This window comes from Canis aureus, chromosome 15 (genome assembly GCF_053574225.1).
Source record: "Canis aureus isolate CA01 chromosome 15, VMU_Caureus_v.1.0, whole genome shotgun sequence".
NCBI classification, from domain to species: Eukaryota; Metazoa; Chordata; class Mammalia; order Carnivora; family Canidae; genus Canis; species Canis aureus.
The window spans coordinates 34,875,332-34,902,185 of NC_135625.1; the positions used below are offsets into that span (position 1 = coordinate 34,875,332).

Consider the following 26,854-nt stretch of genomic DNA (forward strand, 5'->3'; position numbering starts at 1 on the left):
CGGGGTGCAGGTGTCCTGCCGTTTCACTGCATCTGTATCTTTGGGGTAAATCCCCAGCAGTGCAATTGCTGGGTCCCAGGGCAGTTCTATTTTTAACTCTTTGAGGAACCTCCACACAGTTTTCCAGAGTGGCTGCACCAGTTCACATTCCCACCAACAGTGCAAGAGGGTCCCCCCTTCTCCATATCCTCTCCATCATTTATTGTTTCCTATCTTGTTCATTTTCACCATTCTCACTGGCGTGAGGTGGCATCTCATTGTGGTTTTGATGTGTATTTCCCTGATAGCAAGTGATGTGGAGCATTTTCTCATGTGCTTGTTGGCCATGTGTATGTCTTCCTCTGTGAGATTTCTGTTCATGTCTTTTGCCCGTTTCATGATTGGATTGTTTGTTTCTTGGGTGTTGAGTTTAGTAAGTTCTTTATAAATCTTGGATACTAGCCCTTTATCTGATATGTTATTTGCAAACATCTTCTCCCATTCTGTAGGTTGCCTTTTAGTTTTGTTGTTTGTTTCTTTTGCTGTGCAGAAGCTTTTTATCTTGATTAAGTCCCAATAATTCATTTTTGCTTTTGTTTCCCTTGCCTTCATGGATGTATCTTGCAAGAAGTTGCTGTGGTCAAGTTCAAAAAGGTGTTTCCTGTGTTCTCCTCTAGGTATTTGATGGATTCTTATCTCACATTTAGATCTTTCATCCATTTTGAGTTTATCTTTATGTATGGTGTAAGAGAATGGTCTAGTTTCAGCTGCAACAGTTCTTATTCTCATTTTCCTCAGCTGGCACAGTACATGTTCTCCAACTAGTTCTTTCTTTTTATGAAGAATTTGAGTTCTCCGAGGTTTTCATCAGGCCTTCAAAAGGCCTTTGAGGAACAGAAATGAGCCTACAAATCTAAAGCCAAATGTAAAATAAAGCTAAGCAGCAGATTTTAAATCTTTTTTTGGATCCCCACCCAGGAGTACTGCTTCTTCTAACTCCAACTTCTCATCCTTCCCCTTGTTTATAATCCACCTTTGTTGTAGTTCCAAGCTGCCTCTCAGGCATGAACATCTGCAATGGGTATGACCATCCTTCGTGATGACTGTTCTCTTATGGCCACTTCCCTCTTTCTAAGATGTGTGTTTTACTTCTGTTGGTGCTTAATTGCCCTTGTGGTTGGCCTACTTCTCCTTTCCTCTCTTCCCTACTTCTTTTTTTTTCTCTTCCCTACTTCTTGACTGCTTTATAGTTCAGTAATTTCTAGTTCATTGGCTCTGCTTATTGCCCAATTTCTACTTCAGAATTTCCCTTCCAGGAAGGCATGGGGATGAAGTGGGGGATGGGGTGGTAGTAGAACTGAGTGAATTTTTTCATGGAGTGGATATGTCATGAGTAGATGAGAAATTTAAATTTTAGATTTGCTCACCTGAATGGACGTTTGTGCCATTTTTCAAGATAAGCAACACCAAAGACGGTCAAAATCTCAAAGGAAAGATCTAAGCTGAATATTCTTATATCCACACAAGTATTAACGCTCATGATTGCCTAACAGAGAAGTATAATGTGGGAAAAGATTTAGAGGTAAGTATTCTTATAAAGATTAAATGGTGACACTGGGGTATCTGGGTGGCTCAGGGCATCGGCCTTTGGCTCAGGTTGTGATCCTGGGGTCCTGAGATCGAGTCCCGCATCAGGTTCCCCGCAGGGATCCTGCTTCTCCCTCTGTCTATGTCTCTGCCTCTTTCTCTGTGTCTCTCATGATATAAATAAATAAAATCTAAAAAAAAAAATGGTGATACCAGGTAGGGTATGATTGCTCTAATCAAGGTGAAATGAGGATGAGAAGTTCTTATACCTTTTATAGTTTTCAAGTGCCACTTGTAGATCTAGTGATCAAATCTGGGGGCTGACATAATAAACTCAGAGAAAGCACAGATTTAGAGTTCTCTTCTATAGCTTCAAGGATTAGGGAAAAAGTATTTCTTTTTTTTTTTAATTTTTATTTATTTATGATAGTCACAGAGAGAGAGAGAGAGAGAGGCAGAGACACAGGCAGAGGGAGAAGCAGGCTCCATGAACCGGGAGCCCGACGTGGGATTCGATCCCGGGTCTCCAGGATCGCGCCCTGGGCCAAAGGCAGGCGCCAAACCGCTGCGCCACCCAGGGATCCCGGGAAAAAGTATTTCTAAGCAACCTCCCTATGAACTCTCCAAGATAAATGTGTTCCTGATTAAGGCAATATACTTTAAATGAGTTGTTTAAATATTATGAAATTACTGTGCCGTTGCATAGAGAATAGTTACCTGTCATAATCCATAAAGATGCATGTAGGTGTCTAGTTCAGAAGTTTTTTGGAATATCTGATTCTCTCATTTTCTTTCTTTTCTCAAAAGGATATTTTTTAGACCCAGCACTGCCTCCTAGTTAACTATTATTTTGGATATGAAGGGTGGGAATTCAAACCACGTAGGTCACAAAGCAGATGCCACCCATTATAGCACTTCTCATAAAAATATAAAAATTCTTGTAATTTACATATGTCTTCTTCTATGAGATTCCAGATATTCCTGAAGAGAAATTAAGTCTTATTTCTCTTTAATTTACCTAGCAATGTAAGCAAATATATATATATTTATAATATATAAAATGTATAATTAGTTATATATATACTTATATGTATGCCAAATATGTGTGTGTGTGTGTGTGTGTATTTACTAGGAAGAATTAATGGAGTGGGCATTAATTTTTTTGTAAATGCTGAACAACCTTTGGAGAGAAGGGCACCCCAAGAGCATTTGTAATATTTCTGAAAATGTTGTGCCCAGATCACCTGTTTCAGAATCACCTGGGATGCTTTTTGGAGGAGCACGTTTGTAGACTTGTATCTGACTCTAGTGATTCAGAGTCTTTACTAAGGTCTGTGACTATTTAATGTTCATTTTGGTAAACTTGCCCCAGTGATGTATGTGTACACAAGCTTTGAGAACCTCTGACCTGGGGCTGGGAGCCTGCAGACATTGGCAGATCCCTGTTCTGTTTGCAGATATTTCTGCTGTAACTCTATGCTTGAATTCCTGGGGAAGAAACAACAACAACCACCAACCTTATTTAGCACAATTGCACACTAAAAATAATGAGGCTTCTAGGAAAAGTAGGCCTAGGTGAAGAAGGAAGACTTATGGAACTGGAAGTAGAGCATCAACAAGAATAATAATGGTCCTGATGAGAAACTGTAGCACAGTGAAAGCTCCAAGAATACTTGTTCTCAACGACTTTGCTGAATCTTTATACCCTTAAACCTGAGGCTCTCCTTGTTTTGCAGAACTTGGTCCTTGAGCATTCTCTTCTAGCAGAGATCAGTATTTTAACCTATTCATTTTTTTTTTTTAAGTTTGGCACATGCTATCTCTGTAGCACTTCTTACAAAAATAGGGAAATCCTTTCTGAAGTTTTTTCATCTGTACCGTTAGCTTCTCCAGATAGCTTAACACAGTGGAAAATGTAGCAGTTCTAGAAGCCATGAAACCAGCCATGACTTTCAGCACATCTGTAGAGTGTTAGCTTTCTTTTCATAAGATTTTCATGTATCACTAAGGCTGTCTCTTTAATCTTGTCGCTTAGAAGAAGAAAGTTTGTCCTTTAGCCCCTCAAATCATTAATGTGCTGATAGCATGCCCTTACTTAGGACCTACTTATTACATTAACACATCCTATAGCAGAACCATTATAGAAATTTTGCTTTATTGGGCAGCCTGGGTGGCTCAGTGGTTTAGCACCGCCTTCAGCCCAGGGCGTGATCCTGGAGACCCAGGATTGAGTCTCTCTCTCTCTCTGTGTCTCTCATGAATAAATAAATAAAATATTTAAAAAAAAAAAAAGAAATTTTGCTTTATTTATTTGTTTTACATTTTGGTAAATTCTTAAAGTTTGAATCCTTGCAGGTACTTTCTAATGATTCAATCAAAGAGATCCACTGCATTGGACCTCAGTTCTTAGGAATGGCCTTCATGACCTGTCTAGAAGCTTGATCTAGGTTACATTCTTGACAGTCATATTTCTATAGTTTATAACTTGTTTCAAGGTGATCTTTCCCCCTTTATAGATAGGTTTGCTGCATGTTTTGGGTCCCATCACAATTTCCTTTTGTGTTATGTAATACATTTGAGGTATACCAAAGTTATGGAAGAAATAGCTTCCTTTAGAAACAGAGATTAGGTCTTGAACTAAGATACATGATTCTCAAGTGATGGATTTCATCAGACATCAACCCCGAAGTGAATGTAATGTTAATCTCTAAAGTCTTATTTTGAGGATTTTAAGTTTTTATTTATTAAAATGCCTAAATAAGTATATTTTCTAAACTAAAGTAGAAAATTATTGCTATTAAATAATAAAGTCATGAAGAAAATAATTTCATTTTATTGCCTTAACTGTCAAATTTAAGCACATTTCTACCAATTTTTCGGTTTGGGTTTTGGAAAGCCTTGGAAAATTCTGTAAAAGTCCTGTTTTCTTTCTTTCTTTTGGTATGTTATTACCATTGGGATGCTAGTATTCATAAAATATTTTTAAATCTAAAAGTTTGGTCGGTGACTCTCTGCTTATAAATTCTTAAAACAAAGTGTACAAAAAGGAGAAGAAAACATCTCCCTGACTCACTCCGGAGCTTAACGGTATGTAAGATGACTCAACCTCTTCATTATGAGCAGGGAAGAGAAGCCAGAGAGAGAGAGAGAGAGAGAATATGGTTGATGGGGCCTCAACTGGTTGAGGTCAAGTCTCTGGATTTGAACTTGAGCTCCTGAATTCCTAATGGATTTTAGTCTCTGTGCCTTGGGGTGTATGATTCCTTTGATGTGGAGCTTTCTCTTGGACCCTGAATGGAAGGATATTAAGGGTGAAATGATGCATAGCTGGGCTCTACTCACCCTGGTGTATTTATTTTTGTAAATTAGGTCCTTTATACCATTTTCATGAGATAGGGTTTCACAGTTCTTAATATTGGAAAATTAACACAATTCATTTCTCTTTGGGAACTGTAAAAGTTTTCTACTGCCGCTGCAACTAATTACCATGAATTTAGAGGCTAATAACAACTCACATTTATTATCTTAAAGAGTTCTGTAGGGTAGAATTCTGAGACAGATCGCGCTGGGCTAAAGTGGTGTTACCAGCGCTGCATTTCCCTTCTGGAGGCTATGGGAGGGAAGCCGTTTCCTTAGCTTTCCCAACTTCCAGAGGCTGCCTACACATTTTGGATTGGAGCCTCCTTCTTCTGACTTTAAAGCCAGCAACATTGCATCTCTGGCCGTTCTTTGACCACAGCGGGGAAAAGTTACCTGCTTGTGAGGATTCACATGATTATGCACATGGGTGCACTGGATAATACAACATAATCTTCTCATGTCAAAGTCCTTACCTTAATCCCACCTGCAAATTCCCTTTGGCTGTAAAAAGCATCTTATTCACTGGTTCCATGGGTTAGGATGTAGACATCTTTGGAAGTCGTTAATTTGCTGGCAACCAGAATGGATATGCTTTCATTGGTCTCAGCTCTAAGTGGGCAGTAATTTTAAAAACTTCATATTAATTTAGGAAGCTTAATAAACAACCAAACAAGGACCTAAGTAACAATATAATAAGAATAGCACCCATATTGTTGCATGTTTGCCTTGTGACACACAGGGATGCTAAGTACATTAATCACATTATCTTGTTCCATTCTTTTCACAGCCCTCTGAAGCTGGTTCTATTTAATCTCATTTTACATTTTAGGAGACTGAGGCTAGAGAATTTTGCTAATTTACTAACGGTTGCATAACCAGCATATGGCAGAGTAAGATCTGAATTTATGTCTGTCTGTCTCGGGCTTTTTACTAGGATACTTCATGGCTTATATTTAGTACTAAAGTGGTAAGAGTATAACATGGTGTAATGAAGTATAGAGAATATGACTTATGCAGAGAACGCCTATCTAGTCAATAGTTGTTTTAATAAGGAAAATAATCTGTTACCATAGATATAAGTTTTCAAGATGCCATTTTACGCATTGAGCCATGTTTGGCCGATTAATATCAGTGGGTTGTATATAGATTTAGTGATCACTTCTCAAAGTCTCAATTTGAATAGAAAAGGCTATATTGCATGATGAAGTGGAAAGGATATAGTTACTAAAGCGATTTTTAGTGCTCTTAAATTGCAAAGATAAAGAATTTATTTCACAAATCCCGCTACTGCCTAAATAGGTAATAAGGTCTTCCTCTTCCTGCCCTCACCCCAGGCTGTACTCCAGGAGGGTAGGGATCTTGTTTTTCTTATTCAGGTCTGAATCTTGAGTACTTAAAACAGTGGTATCTATTTAATAGACACACTAACACATGTTGCAAGAATGGAAATCAGGAAATGTCTAAGAGAATAAAGCCAGTTATCTATAAGAATGAGCTATGATCTGGATATTATTTGCATTCCAGAAGAAAGTATTCAATACATAATATTCTAATATGTTTGGCTGAAAAAAGACCATATAATTGGAAATATAAGTAAGAAAGATTGTGATAACCTTGATAAAGACAATGGTTTTACATAAATCTTATGTATTAGAGAGAAACTAGGGCCTATTCGATAGGAGTATTTGAATCACAGATTGCTTTTTTTCCTTAATTAGTTTATTCAGCAAATACTATTGAGTGCTATTCTGGTTACTAAGATAAAAGATGAATTAAAAAAAAAAAAAAGCACAAACCCTGACTTAAAGGAGCCTTCTCCTTGGTGAAACAAACACCTATAAAGATAAAGTGCATTGTATTAAAAGGAATAATAATGGTTCTATGGGAATACAGAAGAGGGACACCTACTATTCAAAAAATACATAAATTGGGCAAGCCATCTTGAGTCAGTTTGCAGGAATTGGGGGCATAATTTAGATTTATAGAGAAGTTTCAAAGATAGGACAGAGTTCCCATATGCCCCTCATCCAGTGTTGCATTCTCTTGGTATATTGATCAAAACCAAAAATTAATATTGGCATAATACTACTGCCTAACTACAGGCCTTCTTCAGATTTCACCCTCATAAGTACCCTTTTCTATGATGAGATGAGATCACATATGAAAGCGCTTTGTAAACAGTAGGCTAAGTGCTAGTAGTACAAGAAATGCCATCAGACTGCCCGGTGTAGGTCATAGATGGTGAAAGTTGCCTTTTATGAAGGCAGCTTTAATAACCTAACCATGAGCTCTGTTTTAGTTCCATCCATGAATGTAATTACTTCCTTATGAATCTGCTATTTTTTTTTAAAGCTGTTATTGATGTAGTGCTTATTGTGTGCTTGTGAGTGTCTTGTTCAAAGTACTTGGTCCAGTGCCCGGGTTCTCTCCTTCCATCCTGTGTGAGGCAAATCTGCCTTGCAGGTGAGGGGCTGAGTCTCACCTGGGGCCAAGGAATGTGCTGTGCTGGGTTGGAGTAGGAAGCTGTGCTGACTCCAGAACCTACTTTTTCCTCCCGTGTGCTGTTTCCGGAGTCATTTTCCTGTACAGACTCAGTATAAGCATTTTCCAAATCATACTTCTTACTGTGCAAAAGTTCATTTCCTTTTTTTATTCTAAAATGACTTCCTTCCTGCTTGAGGGCTTTGCATGCGTTGTAATATCCTATGAATCTAAACTTTTGATGGTGTTAAAGACTGTTGCTTTCCTTCCTTGGCCTTGTATCAGTCTTGAGGATTCTATGATGTTTAGTCTGTTCCTATACACGGCAGCCTTTCCTGTTGAACATTTTAGTGATCCCTCTTGATAGCTTCCAGCTGCCCTTTTTTTTTTTGGTGGGGGGAGGGGGTTCTTAAGGATACACCAAAGCGATATGTGGTTTTTTAAGGTGTTAATTATGTAATTTTGTGCCTTCTGCATTGTAGGACCTAATATTTTCTAACTTTTCAGGTGGTTTATAGGTAATGGCAGTCAAATCGGCACTAATAATGATAACTCATTTTTTTTCAAGACGCAAAATGTTTTTGCTATCATTTTAATTAGATTTTCCCAACTGTATGAAATAGATAAGGCTGAGGCTACTCCCCCCACCCTTTTTATACACAAGATTATTGAGGTTCACAGTAATTATGTGACTCCCTAATCCCACAGAACAAGCAAGCGCTGGACCTCAGGTTTGCTGACTCTCCATTCTTACCAGTTAATAGAGATCCTCAAAGACTAGAGAGAAAGGCAGGACACTTTGCATGGAGTTAGGGATTTAAAATCATGGACTAGAAACTATTAGCAGAGACTCTAATTAAGCTTCTTTCTAAAGAAAAACAAAACTGAAAGGTATTTCTAGTGGCCTGCCAGTCCCTATGGAGGAAAGGAAAGCTACATGTTGATGTGCTAAGTACACTTCATTTACGTTTCTTTTGTGTACTGTTTGTGAATCTTAGTGCTGGGAAGATGTGATTGGAATTTAGGCACCAAAGGATTATCTCCGAATGTGTGGGAAGCAGCTCACTTTTATTTTCAAAAGATGCTTTAATGTGTTTGTTTTTAAATGTGAAATAAGGGAAGCCATGAATTTTAAATATTAGAGAAAAGAGAGAGAGAGAGAAGTGTGTGTGTGTGTGTGTGTGTGTGTGTGTGTTGTCTGAAACATACTACTTTGGCTCTAATCACAGTTTGACTTGTGAGGACTGTACAGGAAAGCATCCCAACCTTGGAGCTCTGTAAGATTGGTGACAAAATTAGATGGTTTTACATGATCAATGATGTGGCCCAGGTTTTCTTACTGTGTACAGTCTGTTACATTTGACTCTGGTCATTTTCCACCTCTTTACCAAATTCATGACCCTGGGAACCCGGAGATAAGAAAATCGCCTTCCCTGGTCTTTCCTGTGGGGTAGAAGCAAAATGATAAGGATTCAATTGTTAGGTTGCCTGCTGACCTGCTTAAAAATGCAAAGAGCTACCCAAGCTTTAAAGATCCTCAGAAAGTCAGACGTGAGTCCTACTGAAGAAGGGATGCAAGGCTGGTTATTTAAAACCGTAGTATACAGAGTGGAGAGAAATTTACCTTTGATCTGGTGCGCTGCCTTTCAATCCTGGCATGTACCTTTCAGTGTCATCCAGTTTAATAAGTTACCTGTGAATAAAAAAGAAAAATCAGAAATGTATGGTTGCTAGGAAAGTTCATCTGCCTAAATAACAAAGAAGTAGATTTTAGATGTCCTGAAAGGATGCATTTATTTTATGGTTAGCGCTGCAACATTTTCTTCTTCACCAAAGGAATCATTTTGAAATGGCCATGTGAAAACTAGATCATGGGGAACTAACATGGGTAGATCAGTGAAGCATCATTGCTCACAAGCGATGCTTTAGGTTTTATGCAATGTTTAAAAGTCTTCACATAGTTGTCACCATTTAAAATTAATTATAATTGAGGGCTAACTCATCTTGCCCGGGAATTTTATCTGGTTTAAAACACCTATCTATATAATTTCCATCTTTCATTTTAGTGATATCAGTTAATTAAATGATCCTAATTCAATTTGAACAAAGAAATAGGTTATGAAGGTAAATATTAATGCATCAAGGTCATGCTAATGTGCCTAATTTACGTAAGCAATAAACACATCAGAAGAGAAAAGCCTCATTCCAATAAGAAAATAAATACAATATCAAATTTTCAGTAACTAGATACTTCTCCATTTCTCTGTTTTTAAGTGATGTATTGGAGAGGGATATGGCAGGTATGTGCAACTAATGAAGGAAAAAGCCCTGCTTTTTGACAACAGAAGAGATCAAATTTATGAACTTATGTCAAATGAGATTTGCTTTTCATCGGTTAGGGCAAAGTGAGATGGATCCATGTTAACCCTGTGTATCGGTGGCCTTTTATGAAGCTGGTGGGACATCTTCTATTCTGTCCATGAGTGAGATGCTCCTGTAATTGGGGCCGGCTGCTGTGACAGCATTAATTAGGCAGCCCTGTTGAACACTTACCTTAAGCTGCCAGCAACTGCGCCGTGATTTACTCCAGCACCCATCGTCACGGTGCGTTGCCTTTACACCTTGAAAGGACAACATTAATCTGTTAAGACCCTCTTGTTGCCGTATCCTCACATGGGGGCTATTGAGTTTCAGTGAACCTGGAGTGAGAGAGAGCGTGGTTTACCCTTGTGGCATCTGGCGGATGGCAGCAGTCACACAGTTCAAGAAACTTGTGTTGGCTTACCAACTTCAAGGGTTCTGTCTTGTTTGATTTCTCTATAAATCATCAAAGTAGCTTAGAAAATTCAGCAATTTGCACATCTACGTTCTCTCTCAGACTTTTTTTTTGTCCTCGGACTATGTGCAGAAATGATCTGCCACGTGTTGTATCCCAGATTTAATTTTTTTTTAATTTTTTATTTTTTTAATTTATTTATGATAGTCACACAGAGAGAGAGAGAGAGAGAGAGAGGCAGAGACACAGGCAGAGAGAAAAGCAGGCTCCATGAACCGGGAGCCCGATGTGGGATTCGATCCCGGGTCTCCAGGATCGCGCCCTGAGCCAAAGGCAAGCGCCAAACCGCTGCGCCACCCAGGGATCCCTGTATCCCAGATTTAATCAGAAAACTATGGTCATTATTAATGTATCAATATATTAAATCTGATATTTGACCAATGAGCATATCCGACACAGCAAATAATTGTTTATTGCCTTGTAGTTAAGAGTAGGAGCTCTGGAGGGGTGCCTGGGTGGCTCAGTGGCTGAGCATTGGCCTTCGGCCCAGGGCGTGATCCCGAGGTCCTGGGATCAAGTCCCACATTAGGCTCCCTGCAGGGAGCCTGCTTCTCCCTCTGCCTGTATCTCTGCCTCTCTTTCTGTGTCTCTCATGAATAAATACATTAAATGGTTTTGTTTTTGCTTTTGTTTTTTTTAAAAGACAGGAGCTCTGGAGTCAGACTTCTGGGGTCCCAATCCTGGTGCCAAATATACCAGCTGTGTGACTGTAGGAGGTGGCTTTACGTCTCTGTTTCTGTTTGTAAATTGAGAATAACAATAATGATAGATATCTTCTGGAACTTCTATAGAGCTGAAAAAGAGTGGACATAAAGTTCCTGGAACAGTGCCTGGCACACAGTAGGTACTCGAGAAGTGATAGCTGGTACTATTCTAAAGGAGTTAATGTTGAAAGTACTGCGGGGGCCTTATTTTAACTTCATCGGACAGACTTTTGGAACACTCTTACAGTAGTTTTATAATTTTATCGTTGGCCCTCGACTTACAAAATCCTGGGCACAGAATTACAGAACCGTATGGAAGAGGAAGATTGCTAATTTCAACAAACATAATATCAATTTTCAGGCCGAAAAATTCTCTTACCTAATAAATCTGCACTTATTTTCCCCTGTAGAATTTTGCAGTGTTGTAAATCTCTCACAGACATACGTGGAGAGGTGATCTGGTTTATATAGCTTATTATGAGAAACAGAAAGTTACCACCGTGGCTATGGAATGGAATAATCTGTCCCATTTTTTGTTTTCTGTCAATAGGACCTTTTCCTGCCTTCAATTCAAGCTGCACAAAAGCACCCCTGCTGGAGGGGAAAGTCCTGGGTTTAAATCCTGGTGTGCAGCTTGTTAGCCTTATGACATCAAGCAAGTTCAAGTTCCAGCATTAACTACTGCCCCTCCCCATAGCCTCACCTGTAAAATGAAATGATTACCCGCTTTGCATGAAATTCACGCAAGAACTTTTGCAGAGAAATGGTAAATGCGGGGATTTGCGTTGACCATAAACACAAGAGCACACTTGCTAGTTAAGGGAGCTAACTTAGACCTTGTGGGCTGGGGTCATCAGTGAGGACAATCAATTTTAATTTGAAGGCGAGGAGATAATATTTTAATGTGTGTGCTCCTCTTGCTGGAGTGGGTGAGCACCTGGCCTCTGGGGAGGCTCCTATATAGGACACTGAGTGGCCCAGGAAGGACCGTGGTTGCGATGACCGGCATCCTCACTGAGGCCGGGTTGGAGCAGAGAACTCTCAAACAGTGATGACCAGAGAAGAGAAGTATCAGAGAACAGGAACATTTTCAAGTAGAGACTACTATTTATTTAATGATTTTTCCAGATAAATTTAACATCTCTCTATTCTTTGGTGTCACATGGCAGGGAGTATAAAGAGTCCTAATCCGGCGGAATGCATTAAAACAAAAAGTCATGTCACTGGGGTCCTTCCATTCCGAATAATAAAAAGTCTTTTGAGAAGGTAGGCGTTGTCTCTGGATTAGCTTTTGGACCTGGGTCTCTGCTTTCTCAGAATCTTCTAGATCCTTTGTTCTGCTTACTCTTTCAGCAAGCTCTTGAGGTTCTGCTTTGAGCCAGGTCCCTAAGATCCTATGTATCTTGCCTCTGATAAATGTAGACCTTTGGATGTTTGAATAAAGTGCCAATCGAAATGGACACACATAACACACAAACACGCCGCCCCCACCACCACTACCACCACCACCAATATATAGCCTAATCCTTCCAATCATGACTATGGCCACCTACTAATAACTTGTTTTTACATCTCCTGATCTGGTAGAGATAGATTCCTTAAATGATCAATTCCTCTTTCTCTACATGTGTTTTCTTCAGTGCTGCCTATTGGGTATGGTATTCAGATATACAATGTGGTTGTCATTCTTGAGGGGTCTTAGAATATACATACCTTTTGATGGGCTGATTGTGGCTCAAATTCTCAAATAGGGCATTTAGAAGAATCATACTGTCTCATTCAACTTGTAACAGTTAACTGTGAGAAGTGAAACTTTGAGCCCATCCACATGTAAGAATTCCTTCCGATGGAAACTGCTATGTTTGGGAAGTCAAAGTTAACCACAGTAAGAAGCCAACTGTTGTGAATATTGGAAGTAAGATGTTGAAACATTGCCCCCAATTTTATTGTTCTATGTTGTGTAATGACCTGTTCCATGCGTAGTTATGAGGATCAGTAGGCTCATAAAGGTATGATTCAGTAGTGCACATGCACATCCTTGCACCATATAAGGAGTTGGGCACAGAGGGCCTGGATCGCTCAGTCGGTTAAACATCTGCCTTTCAGCTCAGGTCATGATCCTGGGGTCCTAGGATCAAAGCCCACGTTGAGCTCCCTGCTCAGCAGAGAGTCTGCTTCTCCCTCTCCCTGCTGCTCACCCTGCTTGTGTTCTCTCTCTGTCAAATAAATAAATAAAATCTTAAAAGAAAAAAAAAAGAATTTGGACACAGACCTGCTAAAATGGTATTTCTGGAGTCCAGCTATCTTAACCATACTTTGAAGCATATTCCTAGTGTGTTTTCTGGTTAAGCTTGCTTTACTGCTGATGATAACAGAGTCAGCTTGAGAATACTTTACAATAAAACCTTGAATTTTATAGTGACTTTGTCTCACTTGAAGGCATCCACATGTTTTATCTCACCCTCCAAATATCTTTGCTGAATACACAGGGACAAATAGCAGGCCCATTTTAGCTCACAGGGGACTGTAATTAACTAGAGTCCAAAACAGTCTATCTGAAGCACTGGCCAGTGTGAGCACTGAGTCTCTACTTGGGGCAATAGATAGTGACCTTACTGGTTAGTTCTTACCAAACTTAGACCACTAGCTGCATCAGTAGCAGGACTGGTAGTCCAAGGAGTATTCTGAAATACCATCGCCACCGGATCTTGCTGCCTTTGACACAGCTATATTTACAAATTTTAACCTGATAAGATACATTTTCCCAGTCAAGCTTATTAAATCTATGAGCACAGCTCAGAAGACCAGCTGGCAAAGGATAAACTTTATCTACCCTGTGCCTGACCATAATAATCTTCTCTGTAAGGTGGTTCAACAAGGGAGAAACATGATCGGGAAAGGAATCTTGGAGGCTTTCTTCAGTAATTTATTTACCACTAACGTGACTACGAAAAAGGGACATCCTTCCACTTAGAGGACTGATTGATGATATTCGTGTGGCTTTCATTAACTAACAACCAATTTTCACGGTGCAATCTGCACGTGTGTGATGTCAGGCTTTTAAACGGTTGTGTGGAGGGGAAGATTTCTCTGGGATTGCAGCTGAAAGCTCGCTGGTATCTGATAATATTTTGCAGGTTTCCTGTTTAATTTGTTCAGTGTGGCGAAGCTCTTTGGATGAACTGCACAGTCAGACATGTAGAGTAATGATAGGAGCTCGCTCTGCACTGTCAGATCCTTCACAGGACAGCAACAACAACTTATCTAGTGTCACATGCTGTCAGCATATCTTGGTTCTATACACATGCTAAAACTTGTTTCCTGACCTTAACAATACAGTATAATATTTGATACAGCAGCAGTGAATATATTTTTTAAAACACGTGCCCAGTAGACGATTAAAACAGGAGGATCGCTTAGATGAATAGTTCTTTATACATATTTATTTCACCTTTAGTGCAAATATTTATTCACACATTAAATTGTTGGGATAAATGAACACATTGCCTGAAGTTTTCGTGTGGTCGGAATGTAAAATAAAGATTTTGGGATTATTGCCACAATTTTGTTCTACATTGTGTGACATCAAATAAGGAGGGTAGAAGTTTATGGATGCTTGGGTGGCTTATTGGGTTAAGTGTCCAACTCTTGGTTTTGGCTCAGGTCACAATTTCAGGATCCTGGGATCAAGTCCCACATGGGGCTTTAGTCTCAGTGGGGAGGCTGGTCAGTATTCTTTCTCCCTCACCCTCTGCCCCACTCCCACTCATACGTGCTCGCTCGCTCTATCTCTCTAAAGAAAGAAAAATAGAAAATCTTCTTAAAAAGCCACGGAAGTGCAAAAACAGACTTTTTAGTGTATCTAGTATACCTACTTGCTTTGAGTTAGAGTCAAAAGAGTGTGTTTGTGATCTTTTAAAGGCTTTAAGACACTTAAAGCCAATAAAAAGAAATGCCTGTAAAGTGTGTGGTATTGCTCTGAGGGTTTGGGAGTTTCTCTTTTAAAGGCTGCTCTTTATTGCACTTTACTGTCTGTCTCTGTTGATACATTTCTAAGGGTGTAGATACATTCATATTAAGTTTGAAATAGATTTCAGCCAAGACTACCTAAAACTTGCTCTATCCTTAAATTATTTTAAAGTGTGGAACTACTCTGCCTCTCCAGAAACACATTGAAAGTGAAATTCTGAATGGTAGGCAGACCAAATACAATTAAATCGCCTCCTAGATTCTCAGAACACGTACTGCATTCGAAGCATTAACTTAGCATTGTTTACCTTGAAGCAATTTACTATTACCCAGGGATTGTAAGGCAAATACTTTTGTTTTTTGCAGTTTTAAAATCCAAGTACTCAATTAAAAAAATATTGCCCCCCAGTTTAAGAATGATCCCTGGCCTTACAAATTTCTATCTAAGTATTAGAAAGTACTTGATGGAATAGATTTTTGTTAATGAAATAAATAAGATTATTTCAGGTGAGTAAATCATTGACTGGGAAACATACATAGTAAAATGTTTTCCATTAAAATATGGTGATTATTTTATAATTTGATAAAAGAAAGTTTCTTAACCTATGCCATTATGTATAGATGAGAATAACTGCACCATCATTGGCGCTCAATTATTAGTTTGCATTTTTGTGAAGAATCTGAAATATTTACGGCTATTCTATTAGTGTGGTCATATAAGGAGACAGAGAAGAATTTATATTGTTGCCCAGTCTCTAGGAGACTTGAATTTGGGCTCTACCAAGAATGAGTGAGGAAGGTTGTATGCTGCTTCTGTAGAAGGTACCACTGACAACAGAACACCCATGGACCAAGGATGCAGTTGTGTGGCTCTGTTCATCGTATACAGATTTGTTTCTGCATTTATGCTCTGGAGGATTTTGAGTTAACTTCTTGAAAGAGCTGTTCTCTGAAAAGTGAGATATCCTCATGTCATAGATGGTGACCCTTGAAAGGTACAGCAGGGACGTTTTTACAAGTAAACTTTCAGGGTTGCAAAGTTAGAGTAGCTGGGAACTTCTGTACTTCCGGTGGACTTGTAACTGTGTGCAAGGGGGAGGAGCTCAGGCCAGTCGATGGAGATATACCAGAACCCCAAACACTAAGAAATGTTTATATGGAGTCAGCTTAAGGAGTGGATATTTTAACAAAGAAAGACTTAGAGCTGAGGGTCTCTGCAGCACTACATCACAGATCATCTCTTAAAGACAAAAGATATGTGGGTCTTTCTTTGCACATGAAATGCCAAAGGAAAGGATAAATGTTGACCTACCAGATGAGTGGTTGTTTCCTTCCCTTTGGGGAGAATTGGAGCCCCAAAGTCATGGGTATGAGGTTGAACCATATGAAGATTTCAGTGCCGGCCCAGTAACAGAATTTAATTGGATGATATGGTTTTAGGAGATATATTTGTGAATTAAAATTCCAATATTCCCAAGAATCTCCTTAATGACTGCAAACTTAACCAAAATTTTAAAATTTCATGAAATCTTGAGCGTTTTATTGAACTGCAGTGAGAGCAGATGAAAAAGGCAAGAAAACAGAGAGAAACCAAGATTCCTCTTTTTCTTGCTATGTGTTTATGTGCATATGTATGTATATATTCCCTTATTTACTGAATTGTTTGAAACTTGATTGTAGACATCATGACATTTCATCCCCAGTACTGCAGCAGATACCACCTAAGAACACAAGGACCTTCTGTGTAACCACAGTGTAGTGACCACACTTGAGAAATTTCATGTTGATATGATACCTTGATTCCGATTTCCCCACGAGTCCCAATAATATCTTTCAGAGAGTTTTCTGTGATGCATGATTCAGTGATAGCTACACATTGCATTTATTTGTCATGTCTTTTAATCTCCTTTCATCTCCCATCAGTTGTCACAGTTGGTCTTCTGTGGTCATTTATGACATCAGTGCTTCTGAAGTCCGGACGAGTTGTGTTGCAGAATATTCCTCCATTTGAATTTGTCTGATTGTTTTCTCATGTTTGAGATTCAGATTCTAAATGAATAAACAATAGATAGATAAAGAGGTAGACAAGAGGGGAAGGAGAGATAGGAGTGAGAAAGGGAAAGAGAGAAAAGGAAAAAGATGCGGATGATTTGATGAAAATTTGTTCAAACTAAAGAATCCAAAGTCTAGTAGATTTCTATTGAGACTGTATTGATAAGCAAGTGTGTGGAGTGGTGGGTGAGGGTACATGGTGCTTTATTGAGAGTTAAGTATTTCTGAAATAGTACAGTGAAAACCTTTTGCTTAAAGGCAAGGGAATAAACTTTGAGAGTTTCGATTGTGTGCTAAGTTAAATGTAAAACTCAGTGAAAACCAAAAAATATCAAACCTGTTCTTTTAGTTTATACGTAAAATAGTGAGGCAATTTATTTTTCTTAATATATGTAAGCCCGTTTCTTTCATGTCATTTAGCTCCAGCAAATTTGTTTCTTTAAAACCCTCTACCGGGGGATCCCTGGGTGGCGCAGCGGTTTGGCGCCTGCCTTTGGCCCAGAGTGCGATCCTGGAGACCCGGGATCGAATCCCACATCGGGCTCCTGGTGCATGGAGCCTGCTTCTCTCTCTGCCTGTGTCTCTGCCTCATTCTCTCTCTCTCTGTGACTATCACAAATAAATAAAAAAAAAAAAAAAAAAAAAATTAAAACCCTCTACCGGGCTCACAAAGTGGAAGATGATCTTCAAGAGTTAATGAGAACCTTCAGACACTATTCCAGATAGATGAGAATTTAGACTGTTTTTAAAAGCCTCCAAAACAGAGATTCATGGACCCCATCCTAAAAAGAAGACTCCTATAAAAATCTCTCCAGAAGTAAATCTTATTTTCAAGCTGTCAGAAAACAAGAACCAGATAAAATCATCAGATATCAAAGGCAAAGAACAGCTGAAATGAGTTTTCTATCTTGCCACTGTATCTTCGCATTAAGTGCCTACTTCTCCACCTCCTCTCCTAGCCTCTAAATAAATACTAAGGGCACATGTAATTTTAGGAGCTCTGCTAAGAAATCACAATGTTCAGATGGTTTTTGCTATAATTTATAGGAACCTTCCTCTGCTTGTTCCTGACATTTCTTTGGATTTACTTGGTAAAGGCAGACTTGTAGAAAAACAAACATACCCTGAGTAGGAAAGGTACTTCATTTCCTGTTGGAACATGGCTCTGATTGCTGTCCTTGGAGTCCTGGTCACCATACCCAGTAATAATTACACTCTGGATCAGGGAAGGGCAGTCTTACTTGTCGTGGTTTGTTTTCTGGGATTTTCTGTTACTACCTGAACTGGAGCGGAAGTGGACTTGATAGTTGGCTTCTCTAAGACTCAGTGGACACAGAATTGTTGAGAACTCAGGTTGTGTGATGTTGGTTATTAAGTGAAATGTTGTATGCAGAGGAAAGTCCATTCATTATACTTTTGTTTTTTTTTTAAAAAAACTTTTATTTTGACAAAACCAGGCATGCTGTATTGAATCACATAACCAAACGGCATGCATACCTGTTGCTTGACTTCTGTGATGATCGACTAGCTTCTTGGGAAATTTGTTTCATTTTTATGCCTACCCATTCCCTACCACCATTTTGTTTTAATGCAAATCTCAGGTATTATAACATTTGATTCCTGTCAAATTGACAATTTGACATGCACATAGTAGTCATCTGAAATGGTCATTCATTGTCTGTAGGACAGCAACCGTAGGTCTAATAAATAAAAAAGTGATGTCACCAGAGAATTTCTGTCTTGAAGAAAGAAACATTATTATTATATTTTATTTTAAGGATTTTATTTAGTTATTCATGAGAGACAGAGAGAGAGAGAGAGAGAGAGAGAGAGCAGAGACATAAGCAGAGGGAGAAGCAGGCTCCATGCAGGGAGCCTGATGTGGGATTCCACCCCAGGACCCCAGGATCCACCCTGAGTCAAAGGCAGATGCTCAACCACTGAGCCACCCAGGTGCCCTGAAAGGAACATCATTAAGAGTGATGAATTCTCTTTGTTCTTTGGGCCACCTCTGATGATAGCAGAGTCTAACTCTGACTCTCCAGGAACATAATCATGAACAAGTCAGTCACTTAGCCATTTCTGAAATTAAACTTTCCCATTTAAAACATGGGTGTGATGCCTGCTGTATCTATTTACAGAATTCTGATGAAGATAATTTGTGATCTGAGATGTGCACATGCTTTACAAATAATGGCCTGTATGTTGTACACCTGAAACCAACACAACATTTTGTGTTAACTATACTGGAATTAGAACTAATAATAATGATGATGAGGGCCTGGTTTGCATATTCTCCTTCAGCATAGGTTTTCATATTTTTGAAATGATCAATGTTCAGGACTTTACTGGCATCAGAACATGTAAAGATTGGGGAAGTAACCATCTAGAATATTTTATAATCTAGATTCTCCCCCACTCCCTTCTCAAGTAAATTTTATTTGGGCATTTTATTTTTCTCCAAGCTGAGATCCATTTTGGTTGACTCATTTTCCTCCCTCTCTCTCTCTCTTAGATAGTAAAACATTTGGGAATGGTGTCTTGATCAAGTTCACTTAAAATTAATATATTTCTTTTTGAAAGATGATCAGAATTTTTTTTCCTTCTCTTTTCTTGTTTAGCTTTGCCTCCCCGATTGAAAGAGATGAGAAGCCAGGAGTCTGCTGCAGGCTCTAAACTAGTGCTTCGGTGTGAGACCAGTTCTGAATACTCTTCTCTCAAATTCAAATGGTTCAAGAACGGGAATGAATTAAACCGAAAGAACAAACCACAAAACATCAAGATACAAAAAAAGCCAGGGTAAGTGTATTGCATATAATAGCAGAGGCAGTGTCTAGCAATAGAATGATATAAAATATAAAAATTATTTATGGTCCCAATAAATGAATTTTTTTTATGAAAAAGCTATGATCTATAATAGATGGAAAGGTTTTTCATTGTATGATGGCCAGAAATTGTATTATTATATAGGAAAGAGTTTGAAGTTTCTGATTCTTGCAGCTTCTGGAAAGGAAAGAAAAGAAAAGTTTGGATGGGAAAAGAACTTAGAGGATCTGGAGAGAGAAGGAGTAGTAGTAGCAGCTATAACTGGAATATGTTACATCTAAAAATCGGTTGCTTTAAAATAAGACAAATGCTGTTGAGAATACCAGTGCCTTCCACAATCAACATCCCAACTTCATGAGAAAGCTCAGTAAATACCCAGCTTTATGGAAAGAGAATGCAATTGCTTGAATTTGAACTATTTTCAAGTAAGAGGTTAATACATACAGTTATACCTAATAAGATTTTTTAATGGACAGTTCTGTGATACTACATCACCACTGTAGCACATTAAAACATCAGATAATTTTGGCCAGCAAAAATCTTAAATCATCCTACCTTCATCGAGGAAGGACAAAGTTGGAAGGGCTCCATGTGATTCCCGTAACATCTTGGAGGCGTGTCCGTACCAACTCTAAAATGAGGCTCCTTTATTATTCCTATCCTCTTGATTTTTATATATTTCTTGAGTTAAAAAATCCTCTTCTAATATCAAACTACATTTTGAAATTAGGGAAGAGGTAAGTACATGAGAGTTTTGCTTGTAAATAGTCCTTTAATCGATGTGACATGTCTAATAGTACTTCCAGGCTCAAAGATACATTTTCTTTTCCTCACTCTTGAAGGATTCCAGTGAAATCCCAGAGAACAGAAGCAACAGCAAAAGAATCTCCTCCTGTACTTTAATTTTATAGAACACCTACCAAAAAGTTGTCACACAGTCATGAACAAGAGACAACAAAGTGATTATAATGGAAATTTAACTTAATCTTCCCAAAGTGTTTAATTGCTGTAATAACCATAATTACTGAATTTTTTTCCCCCTAGTTTCCATGGTTTTATTGACTGTGCCTCTTATTCTCGTTACCGATTATGTCAGCAAGACTCTTTGACTTGGAAATACTATAATACAATGTGGGAAAAAGGGGGGCTTGGGTGGCTCAGTTGGTTAAGCGTCTACCTTTGGCTTAGGTCATGATCCCAGAGACCTAGGATCAAGCCCCATGTTGGGCTCCTTGCTCAGCAGGGGCCTGCTTCTCCCTCTCCCTCTGCCTGCCACTCTGCTTTCTTGTGCTCGCTTTTTCTCTATCAGATAAATAAAATCTTAGAAAAAAAAAAAAAAGGTGTGGAGAAAAAAAGAGTGGATATTACTTTGAGGCAGGTGGTTCTTCAATGATACAAAAAAATAACACTGCAAAGTGACATAGTATTTTTTTTTTTTTTTTACAAAATCTCATTATTTGTTACATCATTCCCATAGGTAGGAAGGGAAGTTGAACCATACATGGGGGCTAATTTTACATACTAAGAAATTAAGATTCAAAGAAGTGTTCTATCTTGCCTTGAGTCACACAACTAGTAGGAAACTAAGCTGGAGCACAAATCTATTCCTTGGGTTCCTTAACACCTTATTCCTTCTTTTAAAAAGGGAAAGCATACATGTTTAATAACATGTACGTGTGGGGAGGGAGGAGGTAGAGTGAGTGAATGGAAAAAAATAACCATGACGCTTATAGAGAAGTTTAATAAGAAAAAGAATACTTTTAGATACTGGATTGAATAGAATTTGGTGTCTGTTTTGTTTTTCATCAGTGAAACACGTTAGTAAGAAACTAAGTTATCTTCACATGCAGGAGAATGTCTCGTTTCTTTCCACACGGCTGTCAAATGATATCAGTAATATTTAAGTGCTCACAGAAGGCTTTATGCTGGGAGTGTGGGGGAAATGGGAGAAGCATGAGTGTTATCTCTGCCCCCGGTGGGGAGGGTGTCACAGATTGTATAGGGATTCTCTGGTTTAGCCTTATCTGAGACATAGCTGTTCCAGAGGGTATTGCTACAGCACTCTTAGGGCTGGGGGGGCTTCGGGAGTTTTCAAGCATCCCATCCATTTGCAAATAGTGACTTTTTAGAAAATTACTATTTATATTAATGTAAATTCTACTTTAAGTCAAGATTTAATCAGGGAGATATCCCTAATGTTTGATCGAGTGCATCATACATACATTAAAGCCTAGTGTTAAATTGTAGGTTACTGACTGTAAGTGCCATGAGGTTGGGAAGTAGGAGGGACCCCCAGGAGCTTCCTGAGTAGCCATGAGGAGGTGGATTTGAGGCTGCTGAGGGAGGAGAATCTCCTCTGGCTAGGTGGGTGGGCTGGACTGGGCCATTATAGAGAAAGAGCAGAATTGTAGCCAGTAGCAAGTTCTGTTTACAGGACAGTCAAGAGGTCAGCAACTGGTTGGATGGGAAATTTTGCCCTTTATGGGACAAGTTGCTGTGTGTCAGACCGTGGGCTAGATGCTCGGTACATAGACATGAATAACAAGCTCCTTGCTCTCAAGAGGCAAGTGGTAGAGAGGGGATAGAGTTAGAATACTCAATCTTAAGTGGCACAGTAGTGATAGTCATGGGATGTCATGGCAAGAAGCTAGCACAGAAGGGGACTGGGTCAGGGATGGAGGAGGCTTCCAAGAAAGAAGAGGAGGAACAAGGGAGGGAGAAGCTAGGTTTATCTAGGCTGAACAGAACAAAACATCTTCCAACTGGGATTATTCAGTCTGAGGATGACGCTTGGGGAGAAACAAATGAAGATGGGTAGATAAGGAGAACAAGGTTTTGAAAACGGTACATATATGCTTAAAGAGGTAATTTGTTACATGGCTCGGATGACATATAAAAGGATCATTAGTATTCAGAAAAGCATTTTCATGTTGGCCTCATAGGTCCAGACAGCTAACAGCACTGTCTACATATTAATAAATTCCCATTATACCAGAAAGGCCCATATTCAGAAATTACTTCTTTTAAATAGCAGCCTTGCTGGAAAGAATTAAATGGAAAACAAAAAAGAAAAAAGATGTTTTATTCAGCTTATGTGGCTGTAAATTACTCTTGGCAAAGCATTGTAACATATTAGATCTTCCAAAAATCCGACACTTTGTGTAAAGTGATCCATTAGTGTTGTCATCTTTTTTTAAGGTTAAAGGACCAAACGGAATCCAAACTTAATCAACATTTGCAGCGTGCCCTATTATTTCAACTTGTCCTATAAATATAAGAGAATGGATACTATTATTGTTATACTCATTTTTAAAAAAATGAATGCCCTCAGCATGAAGGAAGTTCGGTTTCTTGCTATAGATCTAATGCCGATGAATAGTAAAGCTTGGATTTGAAATTAAGTCTGAATCTCTGCCTCCTGTCTTCTCACAGTTACTGGTGGTTTTTTTATGTATGGTAAAGTCACAACACAGGGCTAGGGTCACATACGGACATAGGGTAATGTCTTTAATAAAATTCTCATTTTTCAGTTTCATCTACATATTCACAATTTTTCGTTACTAAGATATTCAAACTCTTTTTTTTTTAAATTTTTTATTTATTAATGATAGTCACAGAGAGAGAAAGAGAGGCAGAGACACAGGCAGAGAGAAGCAGGCTCCATGCACCGGGAGCCCGACGTGGGAATCGATCCCGGGTCTCCAGGATCGCGCCCTGGGCCAAAGGCAGGCGCCAAACCGCTGCGCCACCCAGGGATCCCAGATATTCAAACTCTTATGGTTTGCAGTGGTTGCTCTGTTCCTTAAAACTTTATCTTGGGTTTTGATCAACCAAGCAGAGGTGAATTGTCAGGTTTAGGATTTCCTTGAGATTCTCTCTTTCTCTTTCTCTCTCTCTCTCTCTCTCTCTCTTTTTTTTTTTTCAAAGAAAAAATGTTGACTCTTTTCCATCCCTTAGTCTAGGTTTCTTTTTCACTTAATCTAGATCGTACATAGGAGCCAGAATTTCCTTTTCATCCCTGAGTGCTGCGAAAAGACTTCACACCAATCAGCAATTTCTGTTATTTTGTAAAGTGTTCTCATCCTTCTGCCCCTGCTCCTACTCAAACTACATTCTTACATGTTCTTCCTATGATTTTGAATTTACATCTGAGCCTGTGTTTGTTGTATTTGGCAAAGCGATATGTGGAACCAATTTAAAAAAATGGAAACTGCCCTCATGTTATGTGTCTGCTTATCCCTTTGTTCTGTTTCCTCTGCCCGGTGGATAATTTTGACCAAGAAAAGTGGTTAAAGAGCATGACGTATGACAGATTCATATTCGAGGCTGCTGGATTGGCCTCGTTTAAATATCTGTTCTATGTTAGCCTTACTAGAGGCTGACTTCCCACTGTTTGTGTATGGCACACTTTTCGGATGCCCTTGGTTCTGTCTCAGCTCTTCATTTCCACTCTCACATATTTTAATTTTGTTTGAGATTGGGTCTAATTGGTTTTGTCAAATTTCTGTGAAAATTGTAGAGGAATACTTTCTTTTGTTGTCAATTATTGCAGGTCCTTTGACTCTATACTAGAAAAAGTCCACACACATCCCCTTCTTTTATCAGTTAAGCAGCTCTTGGAGGTCATTTTAATTTTATATGTAAGGAAATCTCAAATTCCTTAGGTATAAATGGGAATTCTCAGTGCCTATTTCATATGGCTTATGTGAGGCATTTGGTGCAATGCCTGGTTTTGTATAGTATGACAGTTGCTTGTGAAACCCTTCTCCTCCTCCTCCCTTATCCTTCTTATTATTGGCAGTTTGACAGTATCTGAAGCTGTATCGAATACACACACACACACACACACACACATACACACAGACATGCTTACACACATTCATGGAGTTCATATATGATTCCTTAGAGATCAGGGGAATAGATTTATATGAACTGAGGAGATATTCTCTATATGCGTTTAAGTTGCCTTGGCCTATAAACTGTGGTGGAAGAATCAAGCCAAATTATGACAAAGAAGATAGTAGTTTTTGGAACCTTGAATCCATCCTCTGAGCACTTATTGAAAAAATAGTTAGCATTTTGATATTCAAAAAGGAGAAATTAGTATTTAGAACTTTCATATTTAAATCAGTCTGTCTTAATTTATTTTTAAATCATATTGTTTTTCTTAATCCAAAGATAATATGTACCTATAAAAAAATCAAAATAGTGCAGGAAGATGAAATGTAATTGTAATAATAGCTAATACTTACTGGGAGCTTACTGGATTCCAACCATTATTTTAGACACTTTACATGAGTTAACTCTTTTAATACTTGTAGAAAATGAAAATCCACCAAAACATCAACCCCTCCCAGGTTTCTAGATAACTCATTAGTTCAAGAGCAAAAAAGTTATTTTATGATTGGATGGGAATGCAACACTTTTTCCAAGTTAACTTCCTTCCTGTGGAGAACATATGGTAGCCTATTGAAGAGAGTACAACAAGACTGTTGTATCCATACTTATCAAAGTCTCAGATCTTTGCAATGTATAATTTTCAAGAAAGGTTTGTCTATTTCTACTTTCTTCCTAGTTCCCATGCTGTACACTAGGACCTACAGATTGGAGTCTCATAATTCAAAATATCATTGGAGTTCACAGGGGTCCCAATGATCATTTGGATCAGTGGTTTTCCCATTGTGTCCCTGGAGAAAATCTTAAGTTTCCACTGAACTGAAAATGAGCCACTCTGACCTGAACACCTTTGTCTCTTTATGATAGTTTTGAATATGAGGTTCTAATTTAAACAGGATTTTTTTTTTTCAAAATAGTTTAAACCACTGATCTAATTTAATCCTTTCTCCGCATAGAGATATTCTTGACAGGTGGTTATCCAGACTTGAATCTTTGCAAAGAGAAAGACACCCTCCCCATTTTTGAATGTTCAAAAACTCTTCCTTATCACTCAAAATATGCCTTTTTTTCCTGTCAGACATCATTCTGCTTTCAAAAGCCTCCCCAAATAGTTTTCTCTTCTAGGTGACAACCATGAAATATATTTTAAAAAGCTACCCATATCTTGTTCATAGTTGCCTGCCAATAGGACCTCTGTTCTTTAACAGAATCTTCTCTAGTGATAAGATTTATAAGCCCTATTCAATTGTAATCAACCTCTTCTAAGTCCTCTAGTTATTGATATTTTTTCATCAGATGCCACTTCAAAACATAATTAAATATTCTAGATGTGATCCAGCCTATGAACAATGTATTGAGACTTTTATCCAATTTGATTTATGCTGTTTTAATATTAATATGGCCAAGCATTGTATAAGTTTCTTTCTTTCTTTTTTTTTTTTTACTAGTTGTTTAAAATGGAATAATGTTAAATGCACGGCTAATTGAAATCCTTTTTTCTGTATATATTATTGTCAAGGCACATCTCTGCAAGCCTGTACTTCTGTTACTGATTTTTGAACTGAAGTGTATTTGTTATGCTTATCTTGATTAAATTGAATCTTAGTCTTGGCCCATTGATGTTCAGTCCCAGAATTCCCAAGGGTGTTCTCTATTGAAAGGATACCTTAGCTGCATGTCATGCCTTCCTTAGAAAGTACATATTTGCATAAAAACCATTAAGAGGTACTGTTGGAGAGAAATCTATTTAACTTTGTTCAATGCAATATTTATTTGATAGAAAAATTTTCTTTTATTTCTTGTTCTTTCCCTTATTTTTTTAAGCATAAAATTTATATACATCATTTGGAATAATATTCCAGGAAACACTGTGTAGGCCTATTAGGAGAATTTTTATTTTAAGAACTATCCCTTAAAGATTAAGTTAACTATAAAGCTGATTCCCATGTTTCCTATAGTTTGATATAGTTCAGTAGTTAAAATATAAATGGCACAGCATCGAGAAAAAACTCCACACAAATCATCAGCTTACATGAATAGGGAAGAAAGAGTGTTCTTGGAATTATTATAACCTCGAGGTGTTATACGTTCTTGGGTTATTGTTGTGATAATCTTAGAATTAAGATTGGGGGCTTAACAAGAAAAGTTATCATTTTCTTACTTT

The 26,854-nt window shown here is 38.3% G+C and overlaps 1 protein-coding gene across 12 annotated transcripts in view; it reads left to right on the forward strand.

Moving 5' to 3' along the window:
- NRG1 (neuregulin 1) overlaps nucleotides 1–26,854 on the forward strand; it is a 1,069,619-nt gene that overhangs the window by 876,949 nt on the left and 165,816 nt on the right. For 11 of the 12 annotated variants that reach the window (XM_077849098.1, XM_077849097.1, XM_077849082.1 and 8 more), the window contains one exon: nucleotides 19,590–19,767. In XM_077849098.1, the coding sequence (XP_077705224.1) occupies nucleotides 19,590–19,767 (178 nt within the window). Of the gene's footprint in view, nucleotides 1–1,541; nucleotides 1,562–19,589; nucleotides 19,768–26,854 lie in introns of those variants that run through there. The other variant, XM_077849087.1, reaches the window with a different exon arrangement.